Source organism: Pelophylax lessonae, assembly GCF_965119305.1.
Source record: "Pelophylax lessonae genome assembly, chromosome: 1".
NCBI classification, from domain to species: Eukaryota; Metazoa; Chordata; class Amphibia; order Anura; family Ranidae; genus Pelophylax; species Pelophylax lessonae.
In genome coordinates, this window is record NC_138768.1 from 862706173 (window position 1) to 862730765 (window position 24593).

General features: G+C 50.1%; 1 protein-coding gene across 1 annotated transcript in view; it reads right to left on the bottom strand.

The window, feature by feature from the left end:
- The window catches only part of LOC309544394 (von Willebrand factor A domain-containing protein 5A-like), a 108818-nt gene extending 89996 nt beyond the window's left edge, over nt 1–18822 (bottom strand). The window contains exons 1-5 of the mRNA XM_082243309.1: nt 18735–18822; nt 13097–13299; nt 11350–11572; nt 3905–4074; nt 3189–3330 (exon numbers count right to left, since the gene is read on the bottom strand). Coding sequence (XP_082099435.1) covers nt 3189–3330; nt 3905–4074; nt 11350–11572; nt 13097–13299; nt 18735–18789 — 793 coding nt within the window. The 5' untranslated portion in view covers nt 18790–18822. The remainder of the gene's footprint in view (nt 1–3188; nt 3331–3904; nt 4075–11349; nt 11573–13096; nt 13300–18734) is intronic.
- Nucleotides 18823–24593: the final 5771 nt, after the last annotated feature.

Sequence of the window (24593 nt, forward strand, 5' to 3'; positions counted from 1 at the left end):
ATATCGGAGCTGAGCACGCTACATACCGCGGTTTTATCCATTGATGCTGTTATATGATGTCTACTATGTAAGTGCATTACTTTTTAATAAATTTATGTGCCTCAATGTACTTCACGATTGGTTGCCCCTCTGTCTTTTTTCTGAGTCTGCATGTGAAAGACACTTCTGTGGGGTCCTGTGAAGGCATTGTACATGTGTGAATTGTGAAGTTCTCTCTCCCTGCTAAGGAATGTGAGGAATGTGACTAGGAACCATCATTTACGCCGAGCGCTGTTTGCTCTTATGCCTGTTTGACCACTCTGTGATAGGAGGGTCAAAAGTTCCGGTAAGAGGCTACGGGTGTCAGCACAGGGTGTAACTCATCTCTCTCACTATTCACTGGTGATTGGCTGATTGGATCGGGTCCTTTCTTTCTACCTGCAGTTCTACTCCATTAGATCGTCCATGTGATAGATTGTTTAATATATGTCTGGCGCAGCTCCTAATATACATCTATCAGGTACTCTATAACAGCAGCACAGGTGGACCTGCGCCGGTCCCCCTCCTTGGGATTGAACCTTGTCCATCTGGAACTTTTGTGGCAGTTACTTTTTGTGAATGTATTTTTCTTTTAGGTGGAATACACATGATTCAATAGACATTTTAAGCATCATCTGGCACAGCACTTTTCCCTTCCCACTTCTTTTTGATGGTTTTTTAGTCTCTCATTGGTCATATGAGTTGGGGTAGCACTGGCCAGTGCAACTCACAACGTCATCCACCTTATTTGTCTATGCTCCTGCCATCTTGTTTCTGTATCCTAGTAATTTCTACAAATTGTGTAAGTCTTCATATACAGACAAATGGGATTCCTGACAGCCCTGTAAGGACGATTCTATATTCATTATTTTCATGAACTATAGGAAGATGGAACGTGATATCTGCCAATGTTCTACAACATTAGCAAACAAATGCATTGCAAGATGTCTCTCTCAAAAATAACACTTCAGAGCTAAACTCTGGACCTAACTATCATTTAAATATATGCGTTGGCCACTGATGACAGTACACCACACTAGGACATATCCTTTGGTGCGCTTTGTCGCAATGCATACATATGAATGGCCGAATGGTTTCTGTACTATTTTAACAACACTGTTTATTCCATCCTCATTTTGTAGGTCAACTCAACCCTTTTTCTTTGTGTACACAGAGCTATGGATGATATTTAACAGGGTTTTTGTGCCCTATGAGTCACCTGAGACATTATGTTTTAACCACTTAAAGACCAGGCATATTCTGACAATTTTGTGTACACATGTAGCACCCTCTAGCTTAGTGTGCTAGTGTATATAGTTGTAAGCTGTAGTGTAGGTAAGTTTAGCCTGGATAAGAGCCAGGTTGGGTTGAATCTGGGTCAGGGTTGAGTGACTCAAGGAGACTGGATGACTCAGCAAGCAGCACCTCTGGTACCTCCCCATACTTGCTGAAACCTTGGAGAAGCTTCCAGAAGAATGGGTAGGAGGTTAGGAGGGGCTGCTTGGAATATTGATGAGGGTCCCAGCCAATCCCTGGCCAAATGGGTTGGCAGGGGGTGGGCACCTCTTAAATACTCCTGGGTCCTGCCAGAAGGGGCATTCGGGTGGAAGGTGGAGATGGAGTGCTGAGGAGGCTGTCGTGGCCCCTAGTCTAAAGGGGGTTGACCTTGGGCTTGGGGCTCGGGTGATGGAGCGATCATCTACAACACACGGAGGAGTCCTGTCCTGGAGGCACGGGAGCAAGTGTGAGGGAAGCAGGAGAGATAGTCAGCACGTTCCGGGGGGTCTCCAGGAGAAGTCAGCTGGGTGGGCTGTTAAGTGTACAGTCTAGGAGGACTGTGGGAACTAGCCAGGAGGGCTAGTGAGATAGGCAACTGCAGTCAGGTGGGCTGGCAGTACCTGAAGAGGTGGTGCTGGGATCAGTAGCCACAGGAATTTAGCTGGACACTGAACTTTGCTACACAACCAAAGCGGCCTGCGGTCCCTGCCTGTAAAGGGTCTTTTTGCTTGATCTGGCTGTGTGCTTTTCCAAATTCATCTAACAGTGTTCCAGCTGGGTCTGTGTTTTGTCTGCAAGTAAGTGCTGGAGAAAGAAGTGTATATAGACTAGGGATCAACCGATTATGCACTTTTCCAGTAAAATAAATACTGTCACAGTCCACTGCCCTACTGACACCATCCACTGCCCTACTGACACCGTCCTCTGCCCTACTGACACCATCCGCTGCCCTACTGACACCGTCCTCTGCCCTAATGACACCATCCACTGCTCTACTGACACTGTCCTCTCCCCTCCGACACCATCCACTGCTCTACTGACGCCGTCCACTGCTCTACTGACACCGTCCACTGCTCTAATGACACCGTCCACTGACCTACTGACACCATCCACTGCTCTACTGACACCGTCCACTGCTCTACTGACACCATCCACTGCTCTACTGACACCGTCCACTACTCTACTGACACCGTCCACTACTCTACTGACACCGTCCTCTGCCCTACTGACACCGTCCTCTGCCCTACTGACACCGTCCACTACTCTACTGACACCGTCCACTACTCTACTGACACCATCCACTACTCTATTGCCATGGTCCACTGCTCTACTGACACCATCCTCTGCCCTACTGACACCGTCCTCTGCCCTACTGACACCATCCTCTGCCCTACTGACACCGTCCTCTGCCCTACTGACACCGTCCACTACTCTACTGACACTGTCCTCTGCCCTACTGACACCGTCCACTACTCTACTGACACTGTCCTCTGCCCTACTGACACCGTCCACTACTCTACTGACACCGTCCACTACTCTACTGACACCGTCCTCTGCCCTACTGACACCGTCCTCTGCCCTACTGACACCGTCCTCTGCTCTACTGACACTGTCCACTACTCTACTGACACCGTCCACTACTCTACTGACACTCACTACTCTACTGACACCGTCTACTACTCTACTGACACCGTCCTCTGCCCTACTGGCACCGTCCACTACTCTACTGACACTGTCCTCTGCCCTACTGACACTAACCTCTGCCTTTCTGACATGTGCACGGATGTGTGTTTGAGCTTTGGGGTGGACAACCTGCAATAGCCTGCGCACACTTAGGGAGCCATTATACTGCAATGCCAATCGCTAGATATCACATCAGCTTATGTTGTCACCTGATGGCATCGGCCCTGATTCCTGGGCAGCATCTGTAGCTCCAAGCCCCGCCTCCACAGTGACGCTGGGTTTGTTCACATCCGTATAATAAGCCAATAATTCTACATCTCGCTCAAACTTGTGCCCCTCCGCCAGTGACACCTACAAGGATGAAATAACATAATAATAGTTGGCGCATCTGCTTTTGTGGCATTACATCATCTTCAGTATATGGGGGAGGTGACAAACCTGTCAGATGATTGCAAAATTATAAAAAAAGGAGCTTGTTTTTTTTTTTTCTTCTTCTTTCAGAAGGAAAACTTAACACATTTTAACCTGGCACTATTTATTTATTTATTTCAGGTACTTATATAGCAACGTCAATTTACGCAGCACTTTACATATACATTGTACATTCACATCAGTCCCTACTCTCAAGGAGCTTACAATCTAAGGTCCCTAACTCACATTCACACATACACATACTAGGGCCAATTTAGACAGGAGCCAATTAACCTATCAGCATGTCTTTGGAGTGTGGGAGGAAACCGGAGTACCTGGAGGAAACCCACGCAGGCACAGGGAGAACATGCAAACTCCAGGCAGGTAGTGTCATGGTTGGGATTCGAACCAGCGACCCTTTTGCTGTTAGGTGAAAGTGCTATTAGCATTTTGTAGTTATCCTATGTAGACAACAAAAGAAATGAGCCTTGATATTATTCGGTGTTCTGCTCACCTTGGCGCTAATCTTGTCACTATCTGAGTACACCAGAGGGGTGATGATACAGTTGGACTCGATCTTGGCGATCCCATATGCAGATTGGAAGTGAGCGTTCAGACTCAGCGTGTACGGAATCTCACCAATCGGCAGTTGAGGACGTGTGGCTGTTATGCTCACATCATGATCTGGAAGACACAAAAAAGGAGATATTTCACTGTTCAAAATGCAAATCAGCGTTACTAAATGTTCTTATTTTTAAGTAGGATATATTAAAAGTGAACCTGAGCTGCTCCAAAACATTTCCAAGGAAAAAATAATACTGAAATATAAGTACTTTTATTAGGTTGCCCAAATTAAAACTGCCAAAAAGTCTTTTACTTGGAGTTCATTGAGGGACACAGGAATGCAGTCGGGTTATACTGCTGCCTACAGGAGGACTGAACACTGGAAAACAGAAAAACTGTAAGCCAGCTCCTATATACCCTCTTCTCCTCTACCCAGCATGCCTCAGTTTTGTGGTAAAGCAATACCGAAGGCATGAACAGAAACAAAGAGGGGAGGGGATTCAGAGACATTTTGGCTATACATATTGTAAAGATCCGGAGCGATTAAACTCAAATGGTGCATGCGATTCGAAGAAGTTGAGCCAGTCCAGACTGCATTTTTAAGGGCATGAGAGCTCACTTTTATTTAAAGGAACGGAAAGTTAACAAAACAACAGCAATTTCCCTTGCAGTGGATTCCACCATTACTGTATACATTGTTAATTCAGCCTCCTTGCTTACTCACTTGCCACACGGCTGCTTCAGGCCTCACCCCTAGGCCTTAGGTCTGCTCCTTAGATCAACACAAGTACCCTTCAGTCAACCTTCTTGCTTGTGCTGTTGTAGGCAACATCTGCCTCCTGCAGACATGTATGTTCCAATTGCCACCTGCAGCTTCTCTCTCTCTCTCAGAGATGGTGGGAGCCCTCCTGATTCCCATACACAGACCTCGTGTTTGTAGGGTAGAGTCCTCCTGACTCCTGCGCCAAACCTCCTGTCTGCCGCTTGCAGCTGTCTCCAACTGGGAGCCCTCCTGACTCCCATACACAGACCTCTTGTCTGTAGGGTGGAGTTCTCTTGACTCCTGGACCAGAACTCCTGTCTGCCTGGGTGCAGCTGTATCCTACTGGGAGCCCTCCTGACTCCCATACACAGACCTCCTGTCTGCCGGGTGCAGCTGTCTCCAACTGGGAGCCCTCCTGACTCCCATACACGGACCTCCTGTCTGTAGGGTAGAGTCCTCCTGACTCCTGGGCCAGACCTCCTGTCTGCCAGATGCAGTTGTCTCCAACTGGGAGCCTTCTGACTCCCATACACAGACCTCCTGTCTGTAGGGTGGAGTCCTCCTGACTCCCATACACAGACCTCCTGTCTGCCGGGTGCAGTTGTCTCCAACTGGGAGCCCTCCTGACTCCCATACACAGACCTCCTGTCTGTAGGGTGGAGTCCTCCTGACTCCTGGACCAGACCTCCTGTCTGCCTGGGTACAGCTGTCTCCTACTGGGAGCCCTCCTGACTCCCATACACAGACCTCCTGTCTGTAGGGTGGAGTCCTCCTGACTCCTGGGCCAGACCTCCTGTCTGCCGGGTGCAGTTGTCTCCAACTGGGAGCCCTCCTGACTCCCATACACAGACCTCCTGTCTGTAGGGTGGAGTCCTCCTGACTCCTGGGCCAGACCTCCTATCTGCCGGGTGCAGTTGTCTCCAACTGGGAGCCCTCCTGACTCCCATACACAGACCTCCTGTCTGTAGGGTGGAGTCCTTCTGACTCCTGGACCAGACCTTCTGTCTGCCTGGGTACAGCTGTCTCCTACTGGGAGCCCTCCTGACTCCCATACACAGACCTCCTGTCTGTAGGGTGGAGTCCTTCTGACTCCTGGACCAGAACTCCTGTCTGCCTGGGGGCAGCTGTCTCCAACTGGGAGCCCTCCTGACTCCCATACACAGACCTCCTGTCTGTAGGGTGGAGTCCTCCTGACTCCTGGACCAGACCTTCTGTCTGCCAGGTGCAGCTGTCTCCAACTGGAAGCCCTCCTGACTCCCATACACAGACCTCCTGTCTGTAGGGTGGAGTCCTCCTGACTCCTGGGCCAGACCTCCTGTCTGCCGGGTGCAGCTGTCTCCAACTGGGAGCCCTCCTGACTCCCATACACAGACCTCCTGTCTGTAGGGTGGAGTCCTCCTGACTCCTGGACCAGACCTCCTGTCTGCCTGGGTACAGCTGTCTCCTACTGGGAGCCCTCCTGACTCCCATATACAGACCTCCTGTCTGTAGGGTGGAGTCCTCCTGACTCCTTGGCCAGATCTCCTGTCTGCCGGGTGCAGTTGTCTCCAACTGGAAGCCCTCCTGACTCCCATACACGGACCTCCTGTCTGTAGGGTAGAGTCCTCCTGACTCCTGGGCCAGACCTCCTGTCTGCCAGATGCAGTTGTCTCCAACTGGGAGCCTTCTGACTCCCATACACAGACCTCCTGTCTGTAGGGTGGAGTCCTCCTGACTCCCATACACAGACCTCCTGTCTGCCGGGTGCAGTTGTCTCCAACTGGGAGCCCTCCTGACTCCCATACACAGACCTCCTGTCTGTAGGGTGGAGTCCTCCTGACTCCTGGACCAGACCTCCTGTCTGCCTGGGTACAGCTGTCTCCTACTGGGAGCCCTCCTGACTCCCATACACAGACCTCCTGTCTGTAGGGTGGAGTCCTCCTGACTCCTGGGCCAGACCTCCTGTCTGCCGGGTGCAGTTGTCTCCAACTGGGAGCCCTCCTGACTCCCATACACAGACCTCCTGTCTGTAGGGTGGAGTCCTCCTGACTCCTGGGCCAGACCTCCTATCTGCCGGGTGCAGTTGTCTCCAACTGGGAGCCCTCCTGACTCCCATACACAGACCTCCTGTCTGTAGGGTGGAGTCCTTCTGACTCCTGGACCAGACCTTCTGTCTGCCTGGGTACAGCTGTCTCCTACTGGGAGCCCTCCTGACTCCCATACACAGACCTCCTGTCTGTAGGGTGGAGTCCTTCTGACTCCTGGACCAGAACTCCTGTCTGCCTGGGGGCAGCTGTCTCCAACTGGGAGCCCTCCTGACTCCCATACACAGACCTCCTGTCTGTAGGGTGGAGTCCTCCTGACTCCTGGACCAGACCTTCTGTCTGCCAGGTGCAGCTGTCTCCAACTGGAAGCCCTCCTGACTCCCATACACAGACCTCCTGTCTGTAGGGTGGAGTCCTCCTGACTCCTGGGCCAGACCTCCTGTCTGCCGGGTGCAGCTGTCTCCAACTGGGAGCCCTCCTGACTCCCATACACAGACCTCCTGTCTGTAGGGTGGAGTCCTCCTGACTCCTGGACCAGACCTCCTGTCTGCCTGGGTACAGCTGTCTCCTACTGGGAGCCCTCCTGACTCCCATATACAGACCTCCTGTCTGTAGGGTGGAGTCCTCCTGACTCCTTGGCCAGATCTCCTGTCTGCCGGGTGCAGTTGTCTCCAACTGGAAGCCCTCCTGACTCCCATACACAGACCTCCTGTTTGTAGGGTGGAGTCCTCCTGACTCCTGGGCCAGACCTCTTGTCTGCCAGATGCAGTTGTCTCCAACTGGGAGCCCTCCTGACTCCCATACACGGACCTCCTGTCTGTAGGGTGGAGTCCTCCTGACTCCTGGGCCAGACCTCTTGTCTGCCAGATGCAGTTGTCTCCAACTGGGAGCCCTCCTGACTCCCATACACAGACCTCCTGTCTGTAGGGTGGAGTCCTCCTGACTCCTGGACCAGACCTCCTGTCTGCCTGGGTACAGCTGTCTCCTACTGGGAGCCCTCCTGACTCCCATATACAGACCTCCTGTCTGTAGGGTGGAGTCCTCCTGACTCCTTGGCCAGATCTCCTGTCTGCCGGGTGCAGTTGTCTCCAACTGGGAGCCCTCCTGACTCCCATACACAGACCTCCTGTTTGTAGGGTGGAGTCCTCCTGACTCCTGGGCCAGACCTCCTGTCTGCCGGGTGCAGTTGTCTCCAACTGGGAGCCCTCCTGACTCCCATACACAGACCTCCTTTCTTTAGGGTGGAGTCCTCCTGACTCCTGGACCAGACCTTCTGTCTGCCTGGGTACATCTGTCTCCTACTGGGAGCCCTCCTGACTCCCATACACAGACCTCCTGTCTGTAGGGTGGAGTCCTCCTGACTCCTGGGCCAGACCTTCTGTCTGCCTGGGTACAGCTGTCTCCTACTGGGAGCCCTCCTGACTCCCATACACAGACCTCCTGTCTGTAGGGTGGAGTCCTCCTGACTCCTGGGCCAGACCTCCTGTCTGCCAGGTGCAGCTGTCTGCAACTGGGAGCCCTCCTGACTCCCATACACAGACCTCCTGTCTGTAGGGTGGAGTCCTCCTGACTCCTGGGCCAGACCTCCTATCTGCAGGGTGCAGATGTCTCCAACTAGGAGCACTGAGTACTATCCCTGGGAAGAATATGAACCCAGCCCACAGGTGTGCAATCAGCATGCCTGCCTCTGAATAAATCCGGTGTAAATTGCTAATCCACGCAGTGACCCGGAGTCACCTCTCAATAATATATAGCTGTCTTTAAGAGGATCTGGTTACTGCCAACAAAAAAATAGTGACCAGCCTGGACAACGCCTTTCACTCTCAGTATGCCTCAGTTTTGTAGAAGCAGTACTAGGTGTAAGATTCCAAAATCACTGAGGGGTACAGCTTGTGTCCCTCAAAGAACCCCAAGAAACACATTTTACAAAAAGTTCAAAATCCCATTTTCTTTCTAGTTCATTGAGGGACACAAAATTCAGAGACAATTGGGAAATCCAACTGAGTGTTGGCAGCAATTGGATGAGGTCTGAACCTTCACCTGGATAGAAAATATGTGAACGGAAGACCAGGTGGCAGCCTTGAAAATATGGAAAATGGTTGCCTGATTCCAAAAAGCCAAAGAGGAACTTACAGATCTAGTAGAGTGAGCTTTAACAGGGTGGAACCCAATCCTTAAGACCATAAGCTTGAATAATGGTCTAAACCACTGGGAAATGCTGGAATAAAAAGTTGGTTATACTTTATGGGGACCATAATGGATGGAAAAAGATAGTTGGTCTTTCTAATGGAAATGCTGGCTGAGAGGTAAAACCACAAAGCACAAATTAAATGTACACAGAGAAGAGAAGTCTACTTCTGTAGTGGAGCTGGCCAGAGAGGAGAAGAAACAATGTCAGGATTTGGCCTTTCACCCATGTGAATGTGGAGAGGAGTTAAAAAGGCAGTTGTTGAAGTGCAGAGTGAACTAAATTCAAATTCCAACGAATCCCAGGTGGTTTTACTGGAGAAACTACCTGAGATCCCTTGAAGACCCAGGGAACAGAGGACAGACATAAGACACACAGCCATTGGGGGCAGACTCTGTTGGCCCGGCTGACTTTTCAATATACAAAACCTTTATCAAAAAAAGAGGAGTCTTGCAGTCTTTGGAGTAGGATCGACATGGCCTAGGTTTTTCCCTTGATGGTGCTCAGGGCCACATAATGATCTAGGCCTAATTTCAAAATGCTCCAGTTTCTTCCTACTGAGTATTTCCTGGGGTTAAAACTTTTTTCCTTCACCATGAGAAGTAAGCCTCCCATGTTTGATGGTATTCCTTGTGAGAGGTAGACTCTCTAGCCTTTAACCTTGTGGCAATTCCCAATTCAGAGTGTCTTATATCTCCCAAGACATGTGGGAGCCATTCCATTAAAGCTAGTGACTATAAATCAGGGAGGTAAAATTGTCCTTCGGATAAAAAATACAGCTGATCTGGTAGAACCCATAAAGTGCCTGCCAAAAGTTTGATCAGGTCAGAGTATCACATCCACCTCCCATACCACCCAGAAGCATCAGAAGCCATGTCTAAATAACTAATTTTGTTTTCGGGCAATCTGCTTGTTTACAAATGGCTTTTTAAAGTCATCTGTATTGGGGGTAGGGAACTTGCAAAAAAGTAGACCTTTGATTTGGTATGTGTGACAGACCCAACCAGGACAGGGGTTATTGGAGGGGACTGCAGGGTAGTCTTTTGCACACTGACTATGGGCCCTGGCATTTGAGGGAACTACGAGCATTCAGAAAGATGTCCTGTTATATAATGCAGGATGACATGTTATTACCACATTTACCAGTCAAGGAAGCCATATTGGTCTCTGCCAACGTGAAACTCAGTGATAAGATGGATGTGAAAAGAAAGCTTGTTAATGAAATTTGGACAGCCCTGGGTCTTCCTAAATACTGGTGTCGGACTGTCTGGGGTGGACTCCCTGACTAATCAAGGCTTGTTCAGGTGCCTGGCTGTTATTAGCTTACTGTTAATTAGATCACTGTTAAATTAGGTTACTGTTAGCTGATGGCTGTTCATTAGATGTACTGTAAGATTTACTGATGATCAGGACCGGCAATACTTATAGGCAAGGTAGGCGCCGGCCAAGAGCGCACATCAGGGGATGAACTTACAATAAATAGTTCCAGTTTGCATCTAAACTAGTGTCGCCTAGTTCTTGGGTGCAATTCTCAGCTATAATACCTGGTTCCTGAGTGAAGGAAGGTGTGTGTCACGTACCTTATAGGAGACTGAATATTATACTTATATTTCCTGCCCTGGCTCCACTGAGGATGAGATAGAGGGTGCCAAGGGACAGGAGGGACGTGAGTGCTTGTCGGTGTTGATTGCAGAACCTTCCGCAAGGAATGCGACTCTAAGGAAGCTGTGGAACCAGAAGAGCAGGAACAGCAGTAGTGTGCAGAGGACTGGTCCAGACTAAAGGGGCACTCCGCTTACACTGATGATTCAGGATAGGCAGCTTATTTGGACTCTGGAGGCCATTTCACGTGGCCCTCGCACCTCTCCTACACCTGTGGCACCCCCCCCCCCCTCATTTCCACCCTACCTTGTATCAGCGGTCAGCAGCAGAGAGGAGGACAGAACACCTCCACCAGATCCTGCGCTTCTCCATGCAGCTGTGGAGCAGATCGTCTCTTCCCCCCCCCTGTCTAAGCAGTCAGCAGCAGAGAGGAGGTCAGAATTCCTGCTACAGATCCTGTACCTCTGTGTAGCTGCAGCACCCTCTTGTCTCCACCTTCCCTGGTCTCAGCATTCAGCAGACTCCCGCAGCTGACTCCAACCCTCCTCTGGTCCTCCTCCAGACCCTGCAATTTTTACTTCCCAGCGCCGCCTCCAGCTTCTTCCCGGCTACAGCACATAGAAAGGGGGGTACAATGTATGTGAGAGAGGGCAGGGGACTTATGACTTCTGATGTAAGGGGGTGTGCTCTGGACATCTAGGTCTTACAGATGCAACTGGCCCTTTGGAGTGTGACCATAATGCTGATGTGGCCCGACAAGAAATGGAGTTTGACACCTCTGCATTACACTGAAAAAAAATGCTTATTTGTACTTGTACCTTTTGGAGTGTATCTCGGGTTGAGGACGGCTGGGAGTACAAAACGCACAGCTCCGTCTGCCTCCACTGGCAGCTCCCGTACATATTTCAGAGTGACCTCGGCATCCTGGCCAGGAGGGAGATTCCCGACACTGCAGCTAAAGATGTCCGCCGAGCTCTCATCTTCCTCCAGCAGGAAGGCCTGTTCACCTCGGCTGATGGCGTCATCGTAGGTTTTGTGAGCCTGGAGAAGGGAGGGAATAGAAGTAAACTTGTTACTGTTGTGTAATTTGAACATTTTACAGTAGTTTAGATCTGTGACTATGACCTATGTACATACACTATATTACCAAAAGTATTGGGACGCCTGCCTTTATACGCACATGAACTTCAGGGCATCCCAGTCTTATTCCATAGGGTTCAGTATTGAGTTGGTCCACCCCATCGCAGCTATAACCGCTTCGACTCTTCTAGGAAGGCTGTCCACAAGGTTCTTGAGTGTGTATATGGGAATATTTAACCGTTGTTTCATAAGCGCATATGTGAGGTCAGGCACTGATGTTGGATGAGAAGGCCTGGCTCGCAGTCTCCGCTCTAATTCATCTCAAAGGTGTTCTATCGGTTTGAGGTCAGGCCAGTCAAGTTCTTCCACCCCAAACTTTCTCATCCATGATTTTATGAACCTACTTTGTGCACTGGTATAAGTCATTTGATGGAGGGGGGATTATGGTGTGGGGTTGTTTTTCAGGGATTGGGTTTGGCCCCTTAGTTCCAGTGAAGGAAACTCTTAAAGCGTCAGCATACCAAGACATTTTGGATAATTTCATGCTCCCAACTTTGTGGGAAGAGTTTGGGGACGGCCCTTTCCTGGTCCAACATGACTACACACCAGTACACAAAGCAAGGTCCATAAAGACATGGAGGAGCGAGTTTGGGGTGGAGGAACTTGACTGGCCTGCCCTCAACCCGATAGAACACCTTTAGGATGAATTAGAGCAGAGACTGCAAGCCAGGTCTTCTTGTCTAACATCAGTGCCTGACCTCACAAATGCGCTTCTGGAAGAATGGTCAAACATTCCCATAGACACTCCTAATCCTTGTGGACAGCCTTCCTAGAAGAGTTGAAGCTGTTATAGCTGCAAAGGGTGGGCCAACTCAATATTGAACCCTACGGACTAAGACTGGGATGCCATAAAAGTTCATGTGTGTGTAAAGGCAGGCGTCCCAATACCTTTGGTAATATAGCGTATACTGTATATATATATATATATCTATAGAAAACTAAATTGAAAACTACTGAACTGTCTATGGTGTACAGCACTATTTTCATTACTAAATTGTAAGTCTACATTTTGTGTCTAGATTGTCAGCTGATTCTCCCAAAACAGAAAGGAAGTAACAGCCGATGCCTGACTGTGATTATTGATAATAGAACATGATATACCTCTGCAAATCAGTAGATAATTCAGCCAAACTGGTGACCACACATTCTATATCTCATCTACAAAGCAACACGGACAGATGTCATGAGTACATTACTATTCAACCTACAAATACCTTGACCAGAGATTTTTGGGGCTCCAAAAGGTCTCAGCCATTAACATTAAAGGCAAAGGGTGACCCAATGAATGTACTATAGGCCTATGAATGTATAATCATATTCCAGTTTATGAAAAACCTAAGAGCGTATAATCATGCCTCAAGTGAAATTGTAATGTGTTTTGATGTCTTTTTAATTCTAATGTGTTTGTCTTGTAATCCTCATTACCTGCTTCTTCTCCTGGAGGTCGGCTACAATCTTCTTCCCCTCTATTGTGGCCTCAAAGCTGTAGACGGCAGAGTCTTCATCCATTGGAAAGACAAAGACTGCTTCTATCGCCTTCTCCTCCTTGTTCTTATACTTGAGAGTCGCTGATACATCCGCCACAAAGCCTTTCACCTGGACGTCAACCCAGATCCCCTGCAGAGGGACTGGAAACACACAGGAGAATCAGAAAACTATATCTGCTGTCCAGCTGTAAATCTGGTGAACACTTAGGAGACGAGTATTCTTTTAAACTACTGTTCAATCAAACTAGCGACCAGGAACACAAATACCCAATTAGTAGATAAAGCGGAGTTCCACCCAAAAGTGGAACTTCCGCTTTAGGTAGTTCTAACCCCCTGACATGCTACATTTGGCATGTCATTTTTTTTGGGGGAGGAGCGGGTACCTAGTTTTGACAGGTACCCGCTCCCTCTTCCGCTCGGAGCGCTGCGGCGCCCTGAGTGGAAGTTCTCCTCTCCCCCTCCCTTCCTGCAATCTTCTGGGACTTGTCAGAGGTCCCAGAAGATTGCCAGCCAATCACGATGCGTAGCGCAACTCGCGCATGCGCAGTGCGTACCCGGCTGTGAAGCCGCAAACTGTCACAGCCGGGTGCCCACACCAGTGATGCCGGCGCCACAGAGCAGAGAGGGAGAAGATGGTGCATTGCTGGACCGTGGGACAGGTGAGTGTGCGGTTAGGCTGGAACTCCACTTAAGGGATTTCCAACTCTGTGCTTAGTTCAGCTCAAGGGTCTCCAACTTTTTCAAGTTGGAGGACCATATTTTGGATTTTAACCACTTGCTGTCTGCTTACGTTGACACTACTGCGGCAAAGTGGTCTGTTATCGTCTGACGACGTAGACCTATGTCGTCAGACACTCCCCTTTCTCGCCGTGCGCGCGCGCCGCCAGAGGTTTGCTCCCGCTGTATTCAGTCACAGCGGGAGTTGGGCCAGGGGAGGAGCAGCGGTGATCGCCGCTGCTCTTCCCCGATCGTCGGGGATCTAGTGTGGAGATCCGCCTGCTTGTGTAAACACTCAGTCACCTCCCCCCACACACGTTAGTAAGCACCAGGCATACATTAACCCCTCCCTCTCCAATAAAATTAACCCCTTCCCTGCCAGTGTCATTTTTACAGTAACAGTGCATATATATAGCACTGATTACTGCAGTAATGTCACTGGTACCCCCAAAAGTGTCAAAAATGTCAGTCAAGGGTCAGATCTGTCCGCCGCAATGTCGCAGTCCCGCAAAAAAAAAATCGCAGATCGCCGCCATTACTCGTTAAAAAAAAAAAACACCAAAAATGACAAAAATCTTTCCCTTAGTTAGTAAACGCAATAACTTTTGCGCAAACCAATCAAAATATGCTAATTGTGATTTTTTTTACCGAACATAGGTAGCAGAAAACAAATTGGCCAAAAATTTAACAAAATTTTGATTTTTACATTTTTTGGGGGGAATTTCATATAAAAAAAATGTGAAAAATATTGTTGTTTTTTTCAAAATTTATGCTTTTTTTTGTTTATAGCACAAAAAGTAAAAATCGCACAGGTGATCAAATACCACCAAAAGAAAGCTCTGTTTGTGGGAAAAAAAGGACGTAAATTTCGTTTGGGTATGGTGTCGCACGTTGTCCGTTAAAGTCGCACAGCGCCGAAACGCAAAAAGTGGCCCAGACGTAAGACAGCAAAATCCTCTAGTGGTAAAGTGGTTAAAAAAGTTTATTGGCCAAAAAAAAAAATCTTAAAATGAGTCCCCTTTACATGCAGGAGCGCCCATCAGAGTATCTCCTTACATCCAGGAGTGACCATCAAAATCCACTCTTACACCCAAGAATGTTAAGCAGACTCACCCTGTACAATCAGGAGTGCCCATCAGGGGGACTGGGGGAGGATTATGGCTGGTTGGCAGTGAATGTACCAGTCTCTGTATTACGATACACAGACTTTCCACCTTGTGCATTAATTGAAAAAATGCAAAGTGATCTCTGAATGATGCCAATGCCCAGTGGCCAACCTCCTGTGCTCACAATGCAGCAGGGCAGATGCACGGGACCCAGAAGCTAGAGGAGATCACTGTAGTATCGGCGTCTACTACAGTGATTTCCAGCTTCCATGGGAATCCCACAGCAGTGGCAGCTGGTGCTCAAATTTTTTGGGGGGGCGCAAACAAAAAAATGTAATAGGCATTGCTTTGCGGCAAAAAATGCTGTAAAGAATTGCGTGACTTTTAAGTTGCAAAAGTGTGAAAGGGGCCTTCAGTAAATAAGGTATAGTGTGCCCCCTTTCAATGCAGAGTGACCAGCGTGCCCCCTTTCAATACAGAGAGACCAGCGTGCCCCCTTTCAATGCAGAGAGACCAGTGTGCCCCCTTTCAATACAGAGAGACCAGTGTGCCCCCTTTCAATGCAGAGTGACCAGCGTGCCCCCTTTCAATGCAGAGAGACCAGCGTGCACCCTTTCAATGCAGAGTGACCAGCGTGCCCCCTTTCAATACAGAGAGACCAGCGTGCACCCTTTCAATGCAGAGTGACCAGCGTGCCCCCTTTCAATGCAGAGTGACCAGCGTGCCCCCTTTCAATGCAGAGAGACCAACGTGCCCCCTTTCAATACAGAGAGACCAGCGTGCCCCCTTTCAATGCAGAGAGACCAACGTGCCCCCTTTCAATACAGAGAGACCAGCGTGCCCCCTTTCAATGCAGAGAGACCAACGTGCCCCCTTTCAATACAGAGAGACCAGCATGCCCCCTTTCAATGCAGAGAGACCAGCTTGCCCCCTTTCAATGCAGAGAGACCAGCATGCCCCCTTTCAATGCACAGTGACCAGCGTGCCCCCTTTCAATGCAGAGTGACCAGCGTGCCCCCTTTCAATGCACAGTGACCAGTGTGCCCCCGTCAATGCAGTGACCAGCATACATGCCCCCTTTCAATGCAGTGACCAGCGTAGATGCCCCCTTTCAATGCAGTGACCAGCGTAGATGCCCCCTTTCAATGCAGTGACCAGCGTAGATGCCCCTTTCAATGCAGTGACCAGCGTACATGCCCCCTTTCAATGCAGTGACCAGCGTACTTGCCCCCTTTCAATACAGTGACCAGCATACATGCCCCCTTTCAATGCAGTGACCAGCGTACATGCCTCCTTCAATGCAGCAGTGACCAGCGTACATGCCCCCATTCAATGCAGTGACCAGCGTACATGCCCCCGTCAATGCAGAGACTAGCGTGCTTGCGTGCCCCCTTCAATGCAGTGTGGGCCCCCCCGAGACCAGTGCACTTACCTGGAGCCCTAGAGCAGCCGCGGCGGCGGCTTCTCTTCAGTCCCGGCGGCGGCTTCTCCTCACTGTGTCCCCCGAGGGGGCGTCTCCACTCTCCTCGAGTCCTCCCGCTACTGCCTCCTCCTCGGCCAATGGCATGGGGTTTGCCTTATGGCCAATCAGGAAGCCGGTATTAAACCGGCTTCCTGATTGGCCAGGAGGAGGATCGGTGTGACAATATCTAATTTTCTTTCGCTTTTGTCACACAATGGGTGGGCTCAGGGCGCGCTGCTCTGCGTCCCGGGACCACCCTTTGCATCACCCTATTAGAGCCTCTGGCTCTAATCAGGTGATTTAAAAAAAAAAAAACATTAAGCTCCATGCGTCCGGCGTCCCTGCATGCAGATTAGGGGGCCGGACGCATAGATGGGGGGGGGGGGGGGGGCGGCGCCCCTGCGCCCTCAATACACCAGCTGCCACTGTCCCACAGGTATATAAACACATTTTTATAATTTACATTATAAAATTAATTGTTTTATAATATACAACATTTATAAAAACATTATAAAAACATTAATTATTTAATAATTTAGATTATGAAAAAGGAAAACCAACATGCACCTGAAATGTTACAAATTAAGGAAACCAGTAGCGCAATCTAGCATGTTAACAACTCCATAAATTCATAGAATTAGTCCATGAAAAAAGTCTGTCAAAAATTGAAGTACTGTAAGTAGTGTAAATTACACTGAATTGTTCAATTGGCAAGGAACCGTGGTATCCTGATGTGAAATTAAGAAGAAAACCACCTCAAAATCCACCACTAATGTGTATTCACACTCCCAATACCATGGCCACTCACCGGAAAAAATTGCCTTCCACTCTCGTGGAAAAAGCAAAATACACTTCACATTATCCATCCCGATCACCTGGACAGATGGTATATGGTCCCTCCTTCAACCTCGTCCACACCAGGATATGATAGAGTACAGCAGGGAAAGCACAGAGCGTTGTCTCCACTACCAACCAGCGAGCTACCACACAGCCAATCACTACCTCGTTCTTCTCTGGCAGAAAAGGGTTTCATGCATCTGTCCAGGTGATCGGGATGGATAATGTGAAGTGTATTTTGCTTTTTCCATGAGAGTGGAAGGCATTTTTTTCTGGTGAGCGGTGATGGTGAGTGGCCACCTCAAAATCCACCACCGATGTGTATTCACACTCCCAATACCATGGCCACTCACTAGAAAAAAATGCCTTCCAATCTCATGGAAAAAGCAAAATACACTTCACATTATCCATCCCGATCACCTGGACAGATGCATGAAACCCTTTTCTGCCAGAGAAGAACGAGGTAGTGATTGGCTGTGTGGTAGCTCGCTGGTTGGTAGTGGAGACAACGCTCTGTGCTTTCCCTGCTGTACTCTATCCTATCCTGGTGTGGACGAGGTTGAAGGAGGAACATATACCATCTGTCCAGGTGATCGGGATGGATAATGTGAAGTGTATTTTGCCTTTTCCATGCGAGTGGAAGGCAATTTTTTTCTAGTGAGTGGCCATGGTATTGGGAGTGTGAATACACATCGGTGGTGGATTTTGAGGTGGTTTTCTTCTTAATTTCACATCGGGATACCACGGTTCCTAACCAATTGAACTATTCAGTGAAATTGAACTAAGTACTTCAATTTTTGTCTGACTTTTTTCATGGACTAAGAGCCGGTTCACACTACCGTGACCAGAAAGTCGCCCCATGAAGGAGCGACTTTTTAGCGCGACTTTAGCGTGACTTTGAAGAGACTTAAATGATAGGCGACTTTGTCTGTCTCTTCTTCCTGGAAAGTCTGATCACAGTCGCTTTAAAATAGATAAGGATCCGACTTAGAGGCGACTCCCATTGAAGTCTATGTGCACAAGTTGAATAGAGGTCGCCTTGAAGTAGTACAGGAACCTTTTCTGAAGTCGGAGCGACTTCAGTAGTGCATATTAAGACGGCTCTCATTCATTTACATTGAATTTGTAATGACAAGCGACTCGGGGCGACTTGAGGTTGTACAAGTCGCGTCCCAAGTCGGAGTAGTGTGAACCGGGTCTAATTCTATGAATTTTTGGAGTTGTTTACATGCTAGATTGCGCTACTGATTTCCTTCATGTGTAACATTTCAGGTGCATGTTGGTTTTCCTTTTTTATGATATATCTATTTTAAAGTAGCAGCAATATATATATATATAACTTTTATATTTATTTAACTCAATTTCATAAGTGTGGGGATTATAGTTTTTATATAGTTACATTGGTCCAAGCTGGGTGGGCCCATACTGTAATATGCCAGTGCCTGTACACTTACCTGGCTGGCGAGAAGCCACGATGATGAGGCCACAACATGGAGGAAAGGGCGGCATTATTGAAGGTTATCTGATAGGAAATGAAAGATATAAGTGTCAGATTCTATGGCTGCAGCCTGTGTGACATAACACAGACATAATATAGACTACCCCCAGGGTTCTCTGTCCTCCTTCACCATTTATTGTGGCCTCTTAGAAGCATGCATTCAGCTATGTATGTCCTCCACTAGGTCAGGAGGAAGTCAGGCAAAGCCATTTGCTTTCCTTTCTTCCTCTGCTCTAAGAAGAACATGAAGCCTTTTATAAAAGGCACTAGAAACCTTTCTGCCTGCACCATGTGTTTTTCACCTGCATATAATGTGCTTGGATCCTGTAGTTTTATGGTGTCATTTGTTGCCCAGTACAGACAGTCTATAGTAGAGAAAATATTTACAAAGTTTCTGTTGGTGTTCAAACATGAGGCATTCTACATGACACTGCATGGGTTAATGCATAACCTCTGGGCTCCCCTGTGAGCTCCCCTGGTTCCCCCCACTGTGCTCCCTTCCTTCTCCTGCCGGCTCCTGCAGGGGATGTGTTACAATAGAGAACCAGGAAGGGGTCAATAAATATGTAATTTACCAGCTCCTTCCTTTTCTGAATGGACAGAGTCATAGTCAGTGACATTGTAAAAAAAAATAAAATGATAAAAAAATAATACAATTAAAATACCAAAAAATAAAAACTACTGACACCAGTGCAGTGTTAATTTCGTCGACGAAAACATTTTCGTCAAAATTTTCGTCAACTGCATTTTTACAGTGACGAAAACTAAACGAAAAGTGTAGCACATTTTAGTCAACTGACGAAAACTATGACGAAAATAAAATCCGTTTTCGTTAACGAGAATGTGAGGCAGTGACGTTTACCCAACTTCCGGTTTTCAGGGAGGTCCGCCTACTTTCGCTCCCAGCAAGCAAGCGACAGAGGCGTACCTAGGGTCTCTAGCGCCCTTGTCGAGGAACTGTATCGGCGCCCCCCCCCACCCCCCCGCGCGAGAGAGAGACGGGGGGGGTTACAGAGAGAGGAGGTGACAGTGAGAGAGAGGGCAGGTGACAGAGAGAGAGAGGGCAGGTGACAGAGAGAGAGAGAGAGAGAGAGAGAGGGGGGCAGGTTACAGAGAGAGAGAGGGAGAGGGCAGGTGTGAGAGAGAGAGAGAGGGCCGGTGACAGAGAGAGAGAGGGGGGGCAGGTGACAGAGAGAGAGAGGGGGGGCAGATAGAGACAGAGAGAGGGCAGGTGAGAGAGAGAGAGAGAGAGAGAGAGGGGGGCAGGTTACAGAGAGAGAGAGGGAGAGGGCAGGTGTGAGAGAGAGAGAGAGGGCCGGTGACAGAGAGAGAGAGGGGGGGCAGGTGACAGAGAGAGAGAGGGGGGGCAGATAGAGACAGAGAGAGGGCAGGTGAGAGAGAGAGAGGGGGGCAGGTGACAGAGAGAGAGGGGGGGCAGGTGACAGAGAGAGAGAGGGAGAGGGCAGGTGAGAGAGAGAGGGGGGGGCAGGTGACAGAGAGAGAGAGGGTGGGGCAGGTGAGAGAGAGAGTCCAGGTGAGAGAGAGAGAGAGGGGGGCAGGTGACAGAGAGAGAGAGGGCAGGTGACAGGTGAGAGAGAGAGGGCAGGTGACAGGGAGAGAGAGGGCAGGTGACAGGGAGAGAGAGAGAGGGCAGGTGAGAGAGGGGTGGGGCAGGTGAGAGAGAGAGGGGGGTGGGGCAGGTGAGAGAGAGAGGGGGAGGGCAGGTGACAGGGAGAGAGGGCAGGTGACAGGGAGAGAGAGAGGGCAGGTGACAGGGAGAGAGATAGAGAGGGCAGGTGTGAGAGAGAGAGGGCAGGTGTGAGAGAGAGAGAGAGCAGGTGTGTGTGAGAGAGAGAGGGCAGGTGAGAGAGAGAGGGCAGGTGACAGGGAGAGAGAGAGAGGGCAGGTGACAGGGAGAGAGAGGGCAGGTGAGAGAGGACAGTTGAGAGAGAGAGAGGGCAGGTGAGAGAGAGGGCAGGTGACAGGGAGAGAGAGAGAGAGGGGGCAGGTGACAGGGAGAGAGAGAGAGAGGGCAGGTGACAGGGAGGAGAGAGAGAGAGAGAAGGGGAGGACAGAGCCAGGTGGACAGGAGAGGGGGGGGTGCAGCCAGGTGGAGGGGGGGGGTGCAGCCAGGTGGACAGGAGAGGGGGAGTGCAGCCAGGTGGGGGCTGGGGGAAGAACAGAGCCAGGTGGGTAGGAGGGGAGGGGGGGTACAGCCAGGTGGAGGGGGTGCAGCCAGGTGGACAGGAGAGGGGGAGTGCAGCCAGGTGGGGGCTGGGGGGAGAACAGAGCCAGGTGGGTAGGAGGGGGGTACAGCCAGGTGGAGGGGGGGTGCAGCCAGGTGGACAGGAGAGGGGGAGTGCAGCCAGGTGGGGGCTGGGGGGAGAACATAGCCAGGTGGGTAGGAGAGGGGGGGTGCAGCCAGGTGGAGGGGGGGTGCAGCCAGATGGACAGGAGAGGGGGAGTGCAGCCAGGTGGGGGCTGGGGGGAGAACAGAGCCAGGTGGGTAGGAGAGGGCGGGTACAGCCAGGTGGAGGGGGGGTGCAGCCAGGTGGACAGGAGAGGGGGGGTGCAGCCAGGTGGGGGCTGGGGGGAGAACAGAGCCAGCTGGGTAGGAGAGGGGCGGTACAGCCAGGTGGAGGGGGGGTGCAGCAAGGTGGAGGGGGGTGCAGCCAGGTGGACAGGAGAGGGGGGGTGCAGCCAGGTGGGGGCTGGGGGGAGAACAGAGCCAGGTGGGTAGGAGAGGGCGGGTACAGCCAGGTGGAGGGGGGGTGCAGCCAGGTGGAGAGGAGTGGGGGAGTGCAGCCAGGTGGGGGCTGGGGGGAGAACAGAGCCAGGTGGGTAGGAGAGGGGGGTACAGCCAGGTGGAGGGGGGGTGCAGCCAGGTGGACAGGAGAGGGGGAGTGCAGCCAGGTGGGGGCTGGGGGGAGAACAAAGCCAGGTGGGTAGGAGAGGGCGGGTACAGCCAGGTGGAGGGGGGGTGCAGCCAGGTGGAGAGGAGAGGGGGGGTGCAGCCAGGTGGGGGCTGGGGGGAGAACAGAGCCAGGTGGGTAGGAGAGGGGGGGTACAGCCAGGTGGAGGGGGGGGTGCAGCCAGGTGGACAGGAGAGGGGGAGTGCAGCCAGGTGGGGGCTGGGGGGAGAACAAAGCCAGGTGGGTAGGAGAGGGCGGGTACAGCCAGGTGGAGGGGGGTGCAGCCAGGTGGAGAGGAGAGGGGGAGTGCAACCAGGTGGGGGCTGGGGGGAGAACAGAGCCAGGTGGGTAGGAGAGGGGGGGGTACAGCCAGGTGGAGGGGGGGTGCAGCCAGGTGGAGGGAGGGGGGAGCAGTCAGGTTGACAGAAGAGGGGGGGTTCTTACCTTAGAAGATGTTATCACTGTTTTTCCCGGCTCCCTCCACGTGTCAGGCAGCGGTAGTCACATCACGGAGAACTGCAAATTGTCTGCTGCGATGGCTGTCAGTACTTCCTGATGTCTCCATCCTACTTCACCGCATCCCGGCCCGGGTCCCGCAGACACACACTCTCTCCCCCCATGAAGCTGTCACTGGGCACGCTCCAATCAGCACAGCTGCAGCATCTCGCGCTCCTCATTCTCAGCAGCCGCGTCACGTGTGCAGCCAGGTGGGTGGGGACAGTCACCTTCGAGCGAGAACACAGAGCAGGGGGCAGGGCGGGGTGAAGAAAAAGGGGGGGGGCGCCGGCCTGCCGGGGGCGCAGGCTGAACGGAGCAGCGGTAATTCACTGCTAAAGTGCCAATGTTTTTGCACCCCCCCTGGGCCTGCGCCCCTGGCGGATGCCGTTCTGGCCAACCCCACGGTACGCCCCTGGCAAGCGACTGTGTGCCCCGTGACATGATGACTGCAAGAGACCAGAGCACTGCAGCACTGTGCATACAGTCAGGCCTCCGGAGTCCAGACTCACAAGATGACCACCCACATCCAGAGCAGAGAGCAGAGCACACAGTGCACCCTTTGGCACTGAGTGAGTGTGTTACAATTACAGCATGCCAGCCATTACTGCCTCCCTTCAGACCACTGGCATCCAGGGCACTGTGCATTACAGGCCGCTGAAGCCGGCCCATCCTTCAGACCTGAGAACACCATCCAGCACTGTGCAGCATTACAACAAGCCTCCTCTCTGACCACCGACATCCATGGCACTGTGCATATTGCAGGCCATCCCTCATACCTGAGACCACTATCTAGCATTGTGCAGCATTACATTTCAGCAGTAGTATATAATGAATTTGGAAATAGTAGCGAAATGCTTAAATAATGCATTACAAATTACAATTTAACTACACCCAATCGATTTTAGATGACTAAAATGAGTTTTAGTCGACTAAAATGTAGGACGTTTTAGTCGGCTAAAATGTACTGGAGAATTAGTCGACTAAATATGACTAAAACTAAAACACTTGCAGAAGACTAAAATGGGACTAAAACTAAAATGTAATTTTAGTCCTAAGACTAAAAGGAAATTGAAATTTGCTGCCAAAATTAACACTGCACCAGTGGGTGAACTTCCAGGATCACAAAGGTCAAACTCGCGACTTTTACACAAACCAATAATATACACTTGCACAAAACAAGCCATGGGGTCTAAGGAATTGGCTATAGACCTCTAAAACAGGATTGTATCAGATCTGGGGAAGGGTACAGAAAAAATTCTGCAGCATTGAAGGTGCCAATGAGCACAGTGGCCTCCATCATCCGTAAATGGGAGAAGTTTGGAACCACCTAGAGCGGGCCGTTTGGCCAAACTAAGTGTTCGGGGGAGAAGTGGCCCTGAGTATAGCCCTTCAGGGAGGCAGGAGAAAGAGTCCTGTGTCCCTTTATATCCAGAAACGTTGGGTTTTCCTCCTGCAGATGAACTGGGTGTCAGAGGAGTGAGTGGAAGATCGGGTTGATTATGGTCTGAGGAGAGGCTTTGAAGGGGATTTTCCTATCGGATCGAGTGGAGAGATCCATATACAAGCTGGGGCTGGCATTCCATCTACACTGGGATTCTGCACACAGCATACCACTTACCAATGCTAGACCCCAAGGGGCCATCTGGTAAGTGTGTGAAACATCCGGTGGTGGATTTTCCCTTTCTTCTCCTTTTCCATCACGATCTAAGGAAGCACTCCTGATAGGACATTTGAGCACTTTAAAGCACATATTATTTGCACTTGCTTTTTTTGCACATAAGGACTACAACGTATTTACTATTTTTTACTTCAATATTTATGCATTGTCACTTTGTTTATATGGTATTTTGCACTATGCACAGTCACTTTATTGGAATGTGATATACAAGGAATTGATACATTGTATATATTGAAAATTGCACCGTGCACTTATATCATATTTATATTTGAAAATTATTTTCATACTTTATGGGATTTTGAAAAGTTATTAATTTGTGAGCGCTGTCCCTTTTTTTGTTAATATTCACTAAACGCATGTTGTGTTAGGACTAGCAGCCCATAAATAATTTTATAATTTACATTTATCACCTGCACTGTTTTTCCTAGGCGCGGTCACGTGATTTATAGAATCACCCCTCTTTTTTTCTTCAGAAAAAGTGAAGCGATGTGAATACTTTCCGGATTCACTGTAGCGCAGACCTCATGTGTGTTCTTGTTAACTCTCCCTCCTGTACCCTATGGCCAGGCGCACGAGGTCTCCATACCGCGGGCTTGGTCCCGGTTGCTTTGGGAAGTCAGTGCTGGAGGACCTGTCGCCTACACCAGGTACCACGTTTTATGACTGGCTGCAATGTACCTTGCACTATTTATGGTTATCCATAGCAACTGCATGACTCCTCCTGCTA